The sequence below is a fragment of the Macrobrachium rosenbergii genome, chromosome 16, assembly GCF_040412425.1.
Source record: "Macrobrachium rosenbergii isolate ZJJX-2024 chromosome 16, ASM4041242v1, whole genome shotgun sequence".
NCBI classification, from domain to species: domain Eukaryota; kingdom Metazoa; phylum Arthropoda; class Malacostraca; order Decapoda; family Palaemonidae; genus Macrobrachium; species Macrobrachium rosenbergii.
In genome coordinates this window covers 23,968,465-23,983,017 of record NC_089756.1, presented here as the reverse complement: position 1 = coordinate 23,983,017, position 14,553 = coordinate 23,968,465, and the positions used below count along the sequence as shown (strand labels likewise).

The 14,553-nt window shown below is 36.2% G+C and overlaps 1 protein-coding gene across 1 annotated transcript in view; it reads right to left on the bottom strand.

Moving 5' to 3' along the window:
- The window catches only part of LOC136847197 (uncharacterized), a 17,676-nt gene extending 3,891 nt beyond the window's left edge, over window positions 1-13,785 (bottom strand). Inside the window, exons 1-3 of the mRNA XM_067118632.1 lie at window positions 13,278-13,785; window positions 2,559-3,014; window positions 1,379-1,590 (exon numbers count right to left, since the gene is read on the bottom strand). Of these exons, the coding sequence (XP_066974733.1) occupies window positions 1,379-1,590; window positions 2,559-3,014; window positions 13,278-13,386 (777 nt within the window). The 5' untranslated portion in view covers window positions 13,387-13,785. The remainder of the gene's footprint in view (window positions 1-1,378; window positions 1,591-2,558; window positions 3,015-13,277) is intronic.
- Window positions 13,786-14,553: the final 768 nt, after the last annotated feature.

The following is a 14,553-nucleotide window of genomic DNA, read 5'->3' as shown; positions in this document are numbered from 1 at the left end:
TATTTAAGGTGTTTATTGTATGTTGCTTGTTTATAATATTGATGATAGATGATAACTATTGTTGTGTTTGTTACTGTTCTTGCTACAACAAGTACAGAAGTTATAACAGTTTAGATGAAAATTAACGAGAATGCAGTGAAATTGGTAGACCCAAATAGGCTAGCTCTTTACCGTATGTTTTATAGAAAGGACTTGTTGGAAATTCGAAATATGCTCCGAGATAATGATTTAGGTTTACTTTGATTCCTGAAAAATATACTATAAATAAAATATGTTTCATTGGGCTGAGATACGATAAAATTGCAGTTCACTTGCTGAAGGCCATGGTGCGAGGAGGTTGCAGTTTAGAAAGGAAACCAAAGTGGTACCAGTGAAAGAAATAAAATACCTAACCTAGCTTAACCTAGCTCGCTGTTGCCTGATAATGGCCTGTGCCCCCAATGGCTCCTTTGTGATTCCCCTACCTAAACTTCTTTTTTTTTTTTTTGTAAAGGAATAGTCCAGAACCTTTCGGTTCCAAGTGGCGTCCGTTCCCTACTCTTTCGGCTAAGCTCTCACAGGACTATTTAACCTCAGCCATTCCAAGAAAAAAGTTGTTCATGGTGATAGCTCGTTCAGCGAACATATTGGGAAGAAATGTTAAAAAAAATTCCCATGCTCTAACAGATAAGGTTGCACGAGATTCTGTGAGGGAGGTAGATATAGGTTAGTTAAAAAGCAGATCATGAAGTGAGTAGGATGGTTAAATTTAGGACAGGATAGGTTGTTCGGGCAAAGTAGAAGTTGAGGACTAAGGTCAGTTTCAAATTACGTTTGCCTGCTTTTTAAACTGAAAATAGGTGGTGGGTCTAAAATCAGGATTTTAACCAAACCTCAACAAGCAACAACACTAAATGTAATATATAAGCATTCTAACTCCCCCTCGACTGTAATCTTAAGACTGTTTGGTGTGATTATGCTGATAGAGAAACTGCTAGTCAGTCTTATCTGAGTAAATATGAAATTACCACAGCTTACTGGGTTGAATGCCCTTAAAGGGCAAAAAAAAAAATCAGTAGTCATAATGAGTAAAATATACTAAAGTTGCCCCAGTGCTTCAATGGGTTGAATGCCCTTAAAGGGCAAAAAAAAAAAAAAAAAAAAAATCAGTAGTCATATTTTGTAAAATATCCTGAAGTAGCTCCAATTTCTCCATCATATTTGTTTCCTAAATTTTGCTGTGAGGTCTCCTGAAGGACAAGTAAATTTCTGCAATTAATCATATCGAGCATCATAGTCACCCCAAGATCTCCAGAATGCTCATTCCCTGAACTTTGTTTGTGTACTCACGAAGGACAAAAGAAATCTGCAAATGCCATGATCAGTATCACATAATTACCCCAATTCCTCCATCTTGTTTGTTCCAGACGACAGTCAGGTTTCTCCAGTGATCGTCGACGGTTACGTCGGATGCATTCAGCACCATCTTATGCTCGGTGTAGGTGACACTGGAGTTGTAGGCGACCATCAGGTATGAGAAGTTCGTACCCGGACGGAAGAAAACGGAATAGGCTCCTGGAGGCGTCGACACGCTCTTGGTGAAGAGACATCCTTAAAAATGTAAGTTACCAATGTCAAACATTAATTTTCTTGTCTTTAATTACATAAACATTTTTTGGTGTATGATTATGTGATATGTCTGGCTTTTATAGCATTCTCTTACAAGTAGTAGTAGTAGCAATGGGAACTGAATTATTACCAGTCGTGGCAATAACAGTACAAGCAATTGCTCTTACTCCCACTTAATTGTTATTTTTCCAGAGTTTCCTCAGTTTACTTTTACATGCGTAAATTGTAATTCTATCTACGAATGTCCATTGAAAAGCCTCTACTTGTCTATTTATTATTATTCGAGATGCAAAAAATATTTGTCTGTTTGTTTGCGTGTGCTTCTGCAAGCACAAGTTCATATAAATTTGATCGTTTCAAAAGACAACAAAAGCAACGGTAACTCGTTAGAATACCCTGTCAGCGTACTATATGGTCTCAGTTGTCTTAAGTAGTATTCTGAGCACAGGCAACAGAATTTCCTCTAATACTAGCAGTACCCTTGTATAATCAGTTACTAGACATATGTTAGGGTATGACACTAGCAAGAAGACTATTTATCCGTTTCAGTTACATGACTAAAGAAATTGGTATCAATTTGGGTACTGACTTTGCAATTGAGTATAGTATAGAGGGAATCTCACTTAATTTACACCTTGTGGAGAGATTTGATTTTGGGGAAATATTCATCTTTTCGAGTAGATTAGATGACTTGCACCGCGACTCTATATTTTGAGCCATAACTAAACACTGTACTGCAAACTAATTAGTTTTCCCAAAATAGGGTAATTCTACCTTTGAGAATAATTGAAATAGTTGTTATCACTCCTTTCACAAGACTAGACTATCTAGCAGTCATCTTTAATTTCAACTGGAAGTGTGTGGTGCATAGTGTTTGTATGCTTATGGATGTTAGCCTGCATTTTTTTTTGTATAATCATCGTAAGAAATTTAATGGAAGAGTAATTTACCTGTGACGCAGTTATAGTAGTAAGACATAGGTTGCATGGGTTTCCATCTAACGGTTATAGGAGGGTGAAGACCACTGGCAGGAAACAAAATGTGGCCTCTTTGGGCTCCTCGGCGCCCAATAAGCACCAGGTCTGTTGAGCCCGCGCTTTCCCCCTCGTCCTGGTCCTCTTCTCCTTCCTCAGCGGTCTCTTCTCCAAGTGGTCCTAAGTGTACCCAGAGTTCGGTGATGTCGTGTTCCTTGAAAAGATCCGGAGACCATTTGTAGACTTTCATTTTGCTGTTGCCACAACTTATGGCCACGTCGACGCCCAGGATGTTGACGTGACAACTCTTCTCCATATCCTGTGATGTCAAAGACAATGTTGCAGCGAACTGGAATCCTTTCTGTAGGACCCCTGTAGATATCACTTGGTTCATAGTTTTTGCATGGCTGTCTGCTTCATACAATGCGCAGTCTATAAGTGAGAGAAATAATATAATTATTTATCATGTCATTATGTATTTCAGTTGTAGATTCTTTATCATCCTCAGTATTCACTTGGTAGTTCTTGACCGCTAAGGATCCTGCCTTGTGGGATGGAGACTAAATTCCTATCATCTGTTTTGAATTTTTAATATACTTAGGTAAATAACGGATAGTTGCTCTCTATGATTTTGCATATTGATTCGAGCTTGTCATTAAATTATGGACTTACGAAATTACTCCCCTAATGCCTATTACTGCTGCTATAACCAGACTTTTAATAACAAAAATAACCTTGCTATCTGCCATACTTGCATGAATCTTAGTCACTCTTTGGAAGTGCTTCGTTGCATCTTTGTCTTCCCATCTTCCTCCCACCTCCCTCTCTGATTAAATTAGTAAATGCATTTCGAAATTTTCTTGTTTATAGAATTTTTTTTTTAGAAATAAGGACAACGAAAGCAACTGTGTGTTTGACTTGTTACCAAGGTCTCAGTTTCATGGATAAGTCCCCCAATCCCCCTACCTTATATACCCTCCAACACCTTACCCTACTTAATAGCTGCCCTAAGAAAGGACCCTTACTAGCATAAGGACGACTTAATCTAAAACCATCCGCAACTACTTGACATGAGTGATGATGGTGTCACAGCAGCCCCAATATTGCTGTTTGAAACCCTGAAATAACTTCCTGAACCACTTATCAACTTTCTATATACGTACAAAGAGAAACTGTTTATTTTCTTATCTATGCCGCACCTCACAGTTTCCAAGTTGCAACTTATATATAGTCTGCTGAGGCTACTGTTAGGAGCTATCTCATCAAGTGCCCCACCTCAGTGTTCGACCCTACATGGACGCATCGAGGGTCCACTCACTAATATCAAACAGCAGTGAGTATGTAAGAGGGAGGGAAATGATACGTTTTAGTATTATTTTTTTATAGCTGCAGATAATATTCCTGTTGTAACAGTGCGATCAGTGCATGAAGCGGATATCTTTTGTAAATAATGATTATACGTATCCACTTCGCATAGAGATTTAATTAATAGTATAATTCCTGTTACATAGTCATGCTTTTTCAATGTCCCTGTTGTGTATCGTTATGTATAAAACGTCAGCGACAAGTAAGGCATAAAGGTATACATAGGAAAGATAATTATAAGTGAAAAAAAGCTATTTTGTGAAGAATTACTTAATAATATGATTAGAAAATAAAAAATATGAGATACAGTGTTGAATATGTACAGCGCATTAAAAAAAAAGCCCAGTGCTGAAAAACATTATTACAGTCATATGCGAAATAGGTTTCGTAACTGAATGCAAAATTAAACGAGTAATAAACTTATATCGAAGTTTTATCCAAGAATAGAAGTGACTTAAGTTCCCCCTGAACCCGCCCCACCCCCACCCTAATCGTTTCCCCAGCATATCGGCGGTTCGTTTCTTGTGGGATCAAGACTGATTTTCTATAATTGTAATGCAAGTTCTTTTACCTTAGAAAACTAGTGTACATTCGGAAATGTGTAAATGGTGATATTCTTGACTTATAGATTTCATTGTGGTAGCAGTAATGTTGACAAATCTTTGTGATTCTTACGGGAACACAAATCATTCAAAGTCGAGAATAGTTGACTTATGGACATACATATCTGAGTGTTATCACTCAGTACAGCTGCTCGTAATCCGGAGTCTGATGGTGAAAACAAATTAAGCATTGTAGCTCAAACCTTGAAACGGACAAAGTAAAGGATAAAAGCTATCGCTCTACAGAAAAAAGAGTATCCTCATTTTATTTTCCCAGTGACCGTAGTCTGCACCGAATCCTGTAAGAAGCCTGGGTTACTCTCTCAGTTTGGCTTAGTTCGTCCAGATGTCCGAACCGATAACATCTCTGATGGTAAGCATCCGGTAATATCAAAATGTCAACTCTCTCTCTCTCTCTCTCTCTCTCTCTCTCTCTCTCTCTCTCTCTTTATAGAAATAAGATGAATCACGTAGCTACTGTGGGCTTGCAGGATATCCTGAGGAGATAAGTTCTAAGGCCTTTGGTGAAGTGACGCTTGTAGTATTTTCAGTTCTGAATTGTTCGAGTCTTTTCATTTGAAGACAAAGGATTTCTTCTTCTTCTTCTTCTCTCTCTCTCTCTCTCTCTCTCTCTCTCTCTCTCTCTCTCTCTCTCCAGGATGCGATGAACTGACAAAACCAGAGTCGCATGATAGGCCTTTAAAAACAGGGCTTTAAGTCATAATAATAATTTTATTTTTTTATGATGAATACTTATTGGGTTCGCAGTTGTTACTGGAATCGATATTTTTATCGTCAAGGTTAGTACTGAAATTATTATTTTTGTCGTTGTTGTTGCTGATGGTCTCTAGTGCTGAACTTTCAACTGCATCAGAACACAAATAGGTAAATAATAGTTCCAAAATATTAATGTGTTGAATTATCTGAGCAGACTGAAATAAAAATAAGGCATCAGTGACATTATGTTGGGAAAAAAAGTTCATTAATAGATTTAATTAATTAATTATTCTTAGTTTTTTTTACTTCTCCTGTTAATGCTTAAACTGACTCTGATTCCAAAGTTATTCGTGATTTTTATTAAGGCCCATTTATTCAATCTGTTGTGTTTTCAGGCCATATTGCAACCCTTCGTCGCTCACGCCACAATTCTAAGGTCTATTGTAATTCGCAGTCTAATCCTGTGCCCAGCCGGTTTTTATTCTGTGTTAAGACTGGTATCATTAAATTATTTGTATACATGTCAGGTGTCGTGCCTTTCCAGTGTACTCCCTAACCCCCCTACACGCACACGCACACAGAGGCTTGAAACTTTTGTGAAGAGAATTGCCTCTAGCTGGGTGCAAGGCTCAATGATTTTGGAGCATAAACGCACCAGCTGCAACATTTTCGCAGAGAATAATTGCTGTTGGCTCATACTAAGTTTATCATCTTACAGAACAATGTTGTAAGCGTGTGTGATTGCATATAAGAGAGAAAGAGAGAGAGAGAGAGAGAGAGAACAAGCCTTTTATTTGTGATAATTATAGTTAACACTGAATCAACGCTTTTTAGCAAAATATTTGCCTTAATTAAAAAATTGTGGTACCAGAAAAATTGTTCTCGTAAGTGGCATTTAACAAATGGTGCATAAAAAAAATCAAAGATACCTTTCTGTTGATAATGAAGGCATTTTCCTGGTCGCAGTGAATTATGAAATACAATAAACAACCTTAATGACAGTAATAAAATATGGCATGGCTTAACCCAGGGGATAAAGTATGTGTGGAAAAGTATGACGTACTCTTGCGTGCATAGTAAAATATGTCAACGTAGCAGGCATAACAACACATGACGCGCCACAAGGTAATTAATAAGGTATGAAACACTATAACGTGCATAGTAAAGTAAGACATGATTCATTAAATATGATGAAGCTCGACATACCTCAATGTAATAAACATGACTTGAATTATCTTCAACTAGGGGACGTCATACTGCAGTTAAAACTAACAATGCCTTCTGAAGAAACCGCGAAAAGCACGCACTTAACCAAAAAAAAGGGGGAAAAAACTGTAGTTTTCTTTATTGCCGTTGTTGTTGATAAGTGTTTTGTCTTTATAGTTCCTAATATTATTATCCTTCTCGTTGTTACTGATTTTCGTTGCTGTTAGTTACTCGCTTTAATCATGTTATTTCACTCGTAAGTGTTGTCCGTCGTACATAGCTTTTAGTGTTTCACTTTTTTATTATGTGCGTTAGACTCTGCTTATGTTTAAGTCGTGATTATTGTTGTTGTTGTTTTTGTATCTTTTGTTTAATCATTCTAATTCTTGTTTCTCTCCTTTGTTGTTTATCTTGCATATACTTTTTAATATGTATTTTTTCTTTGTAAAGACACGAAGACAAGCACGGTACCCAAAAGAGGGTCGTTCTGGCAAGAAATGATGACAGACTTGCCCTTTAAAAAGAGGAAAGTTAAATAATGGTGAAACATGAAAGAAATGAAAGCGTTCCATATCCTGGAAGCGAGTAGAACGAAGGACGGACCAGACAGACTTGCCCTTTAAAAAGAGGAAAATCAAGTAATGATGAAACATGGAGGAAATGAAAGAATTCCATATCCCGGAAACGAGTAGAACGAAGGACTGATAAGTTCGGTTGATAAGCAAGTTCCTGACATCCATTCAGATTTTGTGAGCCCGCGACGACGCCTGACTTGGGCAACGCATGCGAAGAAATGGTGGCTCCTGAGAGCAACACCCAAAGCAGTGTCTACAAAATGATCAGTATGACTTACTCTTTGTGAATGATATGTCGTCATAAAGTGAGCAAGAAGTAAGAGTAGACCTTATGACGGAGGTAAAGTGAATCTGAGTTAAAAGTGAAAGCTGAGCGATTAGTTGGATGGAATGCCTATGATTCACTTCGGTCGAGAAAAAGAATGTGCGGAAAGCCTTCTCATGTTGCGAATAGGGCTCTGGACAGGGAAGGATAAAGCCCATATAAGGCTGAAGGAGCTGCTCAAATGAGAACAGTGAGCACATATATAGAACATACCCACCTTCTCAGGAACAGACTTACTCCCATAATTAGAACCTTCCAAGGTATGCTGCGGTTAATCTTGAAGTCTAGAATACTGATCGTGGACTAAGAGGTTCAGTTTCACCAAATCTCTCGAACATCCTTTTGAGTTTAGGACAGGTACGAGACAGAGACCGAAAGAAATCAATCTTGGGAGCACTAAAACAACCAGGTGTCTCCTCCTCATTCAGAGATACTGTCAATATCCGTATTAAGGGCACTTCACGATACTAAACGAGACTTAGAACGAACTTTTAAGGGAGGATGAGAAAGGTATAAGGTCAGTATGTAAAGAATAAGTTCATCTGCTTGTTAACGAACAGGGTCCAAGGGAACTTCGAGAAGGTCACTGATGTAAACCAGACAAAATGTAGAGGAGAGGAAGAACAGATCACTGATGGATGCCACTAGAGAAAGGGAAAGGAAGTGACGTAACACCGTCAAATAAGTCTGATATAGATCGGTCTGATAAAAGGAGACAGGAGTTAATCAATAAGCAGGAAGTGTGTCCAACAGGGCCTTCGAGAAATCTGATGGGAAGTTCCCGAAAGAGTTGTTGTCTGACTTAAGTGCCTGGATTTGCTGTTTCTTTATGTTTTTTTTTTTTTTTTTTACTAAGGTTTCTCTTAGCTCTTCAATAAGAATGCATTAGATTTTTCTTCTTCTTCGTTCAATCTAATACTTTTTGTAAATGCCGCCAGGGTTGCTCGTTCATTCTTTAAAATCCCTGCTGAACAGAACCAGGCAAATTTGTTTTGACATGGTGAGTTTACTACTTCGTTTTATATCTCTTAAAACCATCGCTCACTGAACACGAAAAACAAACCAGCGGGAATGAACTGAATAACCGTAATTGTCCACATTACTCGAGACACGTATGTTGTCCAGTCATCTTTTTAGCTTTGCTTGTTCAATAAAACCTTGTGGTATAGAGGTTTTGGAAATATTTAAGAAAAGAGAAATGAAACTATGGATAAAAAAATACTGTAGTTAATATTTTTCACTTATAAGCCTTTTCTCATGATGAGGGTTGTCTTCAGAGAAAACAAGAAACCAGTCACTGTCTCGTCTAGGAAATCCCTGTAAGAAGAGTTTCTGAATTGAATTCATCCGAAAAAAACGGAGGTGAAACGTCAAGAAATAAAACAGCTAACGTGCTTTGTACACAAATTCTTCCACCTAATAGGTAAAGACCTCGCACAACAAGCTACATCTTTAAAAAAAGAGGGACAGGACACGAACACCAACACGGTGTTAGTAGGGCACACGCACATTCATTTTTATTAAAAGATTTCTCCACTGTTGCAACAGCAGCCTTCCTGTCTTGCAGGATGACAACAAACCCGTATGAACCCCACTGAGTCCACTAGAGCCACTTGGCCCTCAATTCAACCAATCAGGATTCATCGTAGCATGAAATTTTCCACCATATGCTATGAAGCCCGGATGTGGGCATTTTAAACAGACACACTGGCTCACTGACAGAGGCGTTTTGAACGCAGTAGACATTATATGGTTTATGTTACGCTATGAAATGCAATTCTGAAGGGCTAATGATAGCTTGAGATATGAATATTCCTTGAAGAATTACAACAAATTAGAAAATACACAACACTTTATGAAATGGGGTTTTGAAGATCTAATCATAATTTCAGGTTTTAAGATTGCTGGAGCAGTCACAACGAAATAGACAGTATATGCTACGTTATCAAATGCAGTGCAGAAGGATTAAATGTACGTTAAGGAATCAGAATCCTGTTGCCAGTTCAGCATAGGCAGTACGATATGCGGTGTCATGAATTGCAAATCTCAAGGACCAGTTAATAAATATTTTGTGAGTAGTTCAACACAGTAGAAAGTGTATCTCACGTTGGAAAGGTCGATTTATAAAGGGTACCAGTAACTTCAGAGAATGAGATTTTACGAAAAGTTCAACACAATGGAATTACATGTCACTTTGTAGAATGCAATAGAATATCCGTAATAATGATGGTGCCATTAAAATTATTTAATGCTCTCAAACAACGGAAGGAAGTGGTAAAGAAGGGGATAGTAAAGGCTCTAAAATAAAGTCCGTGATAGTATTCCCATGATAGATAAAATGAGTCCAGTTACTGGGTAGAAAGAAACACTTGAAGAATAGCGTTATACAGATGATTGTATAAAATATACGAACTAAAGAGAAGTAAAGGAGAACAGAATATAAAATGATCATCATTAAAAACGAAGAAAAATTATTAAGAAAATCCCAGAAATATTCAGGGGACATTTTGCACTTTTCCTTATCCTTTTTTCTTTCTTCACTCCTTGACGATTATAGATGTGTATCATTGAATGACAAGAAATAATTCCTCAGCAGAAAAAAAGAATAACACAAAAGTATTATATCAAAGTTTACCATATGTTCATGAGACAAACAAGAACACTGATATTCAGCTGAATATATAAATATATATATATATATATATATATATATATATATATATATATATATATATATATATATATATATATATATACATACACACATATATTTATATATGTGTGTGTATTGTTTAAGAAAAGGATATGCACATGGGCCTTACAAAAACATTCGTGCTTGCATGTGCGTGCTCATGCTCTCCTCTTGGACACACACACACAGACTTCTTCGACAAGAAGCAGAACCAAATGGCACTGCCAGACCCTAGAAACTAATGTGCGAGAAAAGCCAATAAAAAAAAAAAGGCGTGAGTGCTTGTCAGACTCGGTAATTTGAGTAAAATAAAAAAAAAAGAGTGATAGCATTAATGACACTGATAGCAATTAGTGGTGTGGAGGAATTCGAGCTGTAGCGCTGTTGCCTAGGTTGCCCTTGGTGTTAAATGTTTTTTAATAGGTTTAATTTATTCTGTCGGGGTTCATTCCATCTCTTTGATTTAGATTAATGAAAATATTTTGCGGGAAACGTATGGCAACGCTCGAGCATCGTGGGTGTATATGTATTTATTTAATTTAATATTATTATTATTATTATTATTATTATTATTATTATTATTATTATTATTATTATTGTATGCATGTACATTATACGAAATAAGCTAATAAGTCATTAATTGTCTAAACAAAATTCAGCAGAATAAAATATCCTAGTTTGACTATAGAAATAAATTTACATAAATAATTTTGAACATACGATACCAAATATATATATATATATATATATATATATATATATATATATATATATATATATATATATATATATATATGTATATATATATATATATATATATATATACACATATATATATATATATATATATATATATATATATATATATATATATATATATATATATAAAAGAAATAGAGTTGAATGACGGATTGAAGTTCAGAATACCGTCTTGTTCTCCCCTATTAATCCTTCAATTATTCTTATGTCAACTTGTCCGACCCAGCAACTGCAACAAAAACAACAACATTGAAACAACAACCCAACAGCTTCCTCGCAATTTACAAAAGCAAGAAAAATACTACTGTTCATAATCAGAATCCAAGCATAGCACAAAATAAAAAAAAAAGAGCCTGAAAATATACGTCTTCACAGTGTCCACAAATAAAACCAACATATACCAGTATGTCTTCATAGTGAAAACAGGCGCTGTACAAAAACAACAAAGAAACGAATAAGCTTCGCCAGAATGTCCAAAAAAAAAAAAAGAAAGAAAACATAACGCTCTTCATAATCAAAATGTAGACGGCGCACAAAAATAAAAATTAAGCAGTTATATGTCATCAGAATGTCCACAAGAGAAAGAAAACATGGTATTTTTTTACAATTAGAGGGCAAGAATAAACGAAAAACATGAAAAAAATAAACAAATGCAGAGCTTCTTCTTCTTGCAATTCATCACGAATGAAGTGGAGTAAGGGACAAATGAAACGACAGACAAGTTGATAGAACCGAACCAAGATACATTCAAACGTCCTTGACAAATACCCAGCGTTATGTGACTCTTAGTCACCGCTAGGATTCTACGTAGGTCGACAGACGAACGAACGAATGAATAGCCAGTGATGATGAATAGGTGTGCGATTTGTGCTTTGGAATCTGCTTTCTGCTTCTGATTTGTCTGATATAATCCTTTTTTACTTCTTGAACTTCTTTTAGATTTTCTTCAACTGTGGTAGAATAAGGCATCTAGGTAGTAGTTCATATGAGCTATTGCTTTTAGAAAATAAAAAAAATGCTTGTTAATAAAAAGAGCAATATGGGTTACGAAGCTATGAGCATATTTAATGTAAAACTATTGGAAAATACATTATTGTGATCGCGAGCTAAACCATGACGGATAAAACTGTATTCAAAAAAAAAAAAAAAAAAGGTGGGGGGTGGGTTTGCTTATAAAGGATTACAATAGTTATACTGTGATGAAACAAAAAGTAATTGCAAAAATTTACAAAATTTCTGAATAAAATACAGATACAAATACTCTCTCTCTCTCTCTCTCTCTCTCTCTCTCTCTCTCTCTCTCTCTCTCTCTCTCTCTCACACACACACACACACACACACACACACACACACACACACACACACACACACACACACACACAGACTCAACCTGTATATAACTAAACACTAAAAGTACTAGAAATAGGGCTGAATGCATAAATTAAGTTTAAAGTTTTCATCTCATGAAAGGCGTCAAAATATTTTAAATGACATCAAGAATTATGCTTTTATCATTATATATATATACATATATACATATGTATATGCTTATATGCGTATATATATATATATATATATATATATATATATATATATATATATATATATATATATATATATATATATATATATATTTGTATGCTAAGTAACGAGCGTTCCTTCACGTAGGTAAAATCAGACCATCTAACTGACTCCTTCCTGTATCAGTGCACGCCCCCCGGGTCCTCGCCAATTTGTTTATCATTGTTCATATTTATTCGTAGTAACAACATGTTTACAAAGCCGGTTAAATGATATGATGCGTGCGTGTTTGTTTGTTTAGATGAGTGTGTAAGTGGGGTCACGTCTTGTCTTAACGAAATTCGTCACTAAATGTCACATTAATTTTGGCATAGTTGAAGATGTGTTTTCATGAATAATGATAATTACATTGCTGTGCAACCTTGACTAGATGACTATACACTTTGAAAATGTAAAGAAAAGACCTGTAACCTATACCAGGGAGTACACTCTTGACTGTATATTTGACATAGTTAGGAAGAAGTGTTTACCTATAATGAAAAATAAAACCTTAAGCACTAAGGGTGGCTATATTATTTGAAAAATTAATAGGAATGTTCGTCCTGATAATAAATACTTTGGTCTGGAGTATGTAGGATAAATGTACTCGTTACTAATAAGAGAAATGAATGATTCTTAGGCAAAAATTTCATTCTTGCCTCTGTAACACCTCTTCACATTCAGAAAAGGACGAACCTACTGCATAACAGTGCAACACGTGAATATAGACGACCTTATACACGAATATAGGAAGGGAAAAATGCGTCTTTTTACGAGACTCCAATTTGAATGACAAATTGAATTTTTACTTTGAGGAAGCAAGAAAAAAGGACGTGCCCAAAGCAAAAGAATCCACGAACACCCGCTTCCCACAATCCTCTCGTAGCTCTTTACCTTCGGCCTCGGCTTCATCCCTAATGGCTAGCTCGACGAAAGGGGCTGACAACAGCAGGATGACGGCGACGGCCCAGTAGCAACACACACCAGCCGCCCCTCTCTTCATATTGTTCGCGTTATCTGCTGTCTGACGGAAAGGCGCGGGCGTCGCGTTTTCTGACGAGTAACTGTCCTAAGAGGAATGCACTCTCTCCTTGCAGCTCTTTCAGGCAAATTTCGCCTCGGTCCACAGTTCACCTTAGCCGGGAATAAAATTCAAGTGATCTGTCCAATCCGGAAACGCCAAAGATCCGTCACTGCATTAACACCGATAATCCTTTAAGTTAAAATCATGACGTATCACAATCCGCCGGTGTCTCGTTGCCGATTACAGTAGAAGAGACCGAATCGGGGAGAGGGAGAGACGAAAGTGCGAGTGACAGAGAGGGGGAAAGGGTGGCACTGGCTCTTCTGATGGCACCACCAGCACGACTGGGACAGCTGTGTGGCACTCTGAAGTGTATATAATGGTTACCCTGCGGTCATCCCTGACTCCCTCATATCCGTTCAGATCGCAGGACCCTCTTTGTAATTCGGGGAGCCTGATGATAATCCCATAAAAGGAATGATGGGAGAGGCTTTGTGTGTTTGTTGCAAAGGTTCATGGGTCTAGACTCATTGCATTATTATTATTATTATTATTATTATTATTATTATTATTATTATTATTATTATTATTATTATTATTATTAAGGTGAAAGCGCTCATGCTCTTGTTAAGTCAACTCATTGTATTATTATTATTATTATTATTTATTCTTGTACTAAGGGTTAAGAGGTAAAGGCAGGTTTAATGGTGACCAGTCAGCACTAGAAGTTTAATACACACACACACACACACACACATATATATATATATATATATATATATATATATATATATATATATATATATATATATATATATATTTATATTTATATATATATATATATATATATATATATATATATATATATATATATATATATATATGTATGTATGTGTGTGTGTACAATGTTAGTGTTTGCGTGCATGTCTCTGTTTATATTTCAGTCTAAAGGCACATTTTAGGATTCTTGCGTTTGGACCTATGTGCACGTTAGGTAACGATTTTTATTAGCTTGTTCACAAAATACTGCAACCCCGTGTAATTATTGTATTACACGTAGCTTCAAGAAATTTACTTAGGCTTTTTGATTTACTATGGACAAAAAAGTTTGCAAATTAGTGGTTTCGTTACAATACAGTGAAGAGA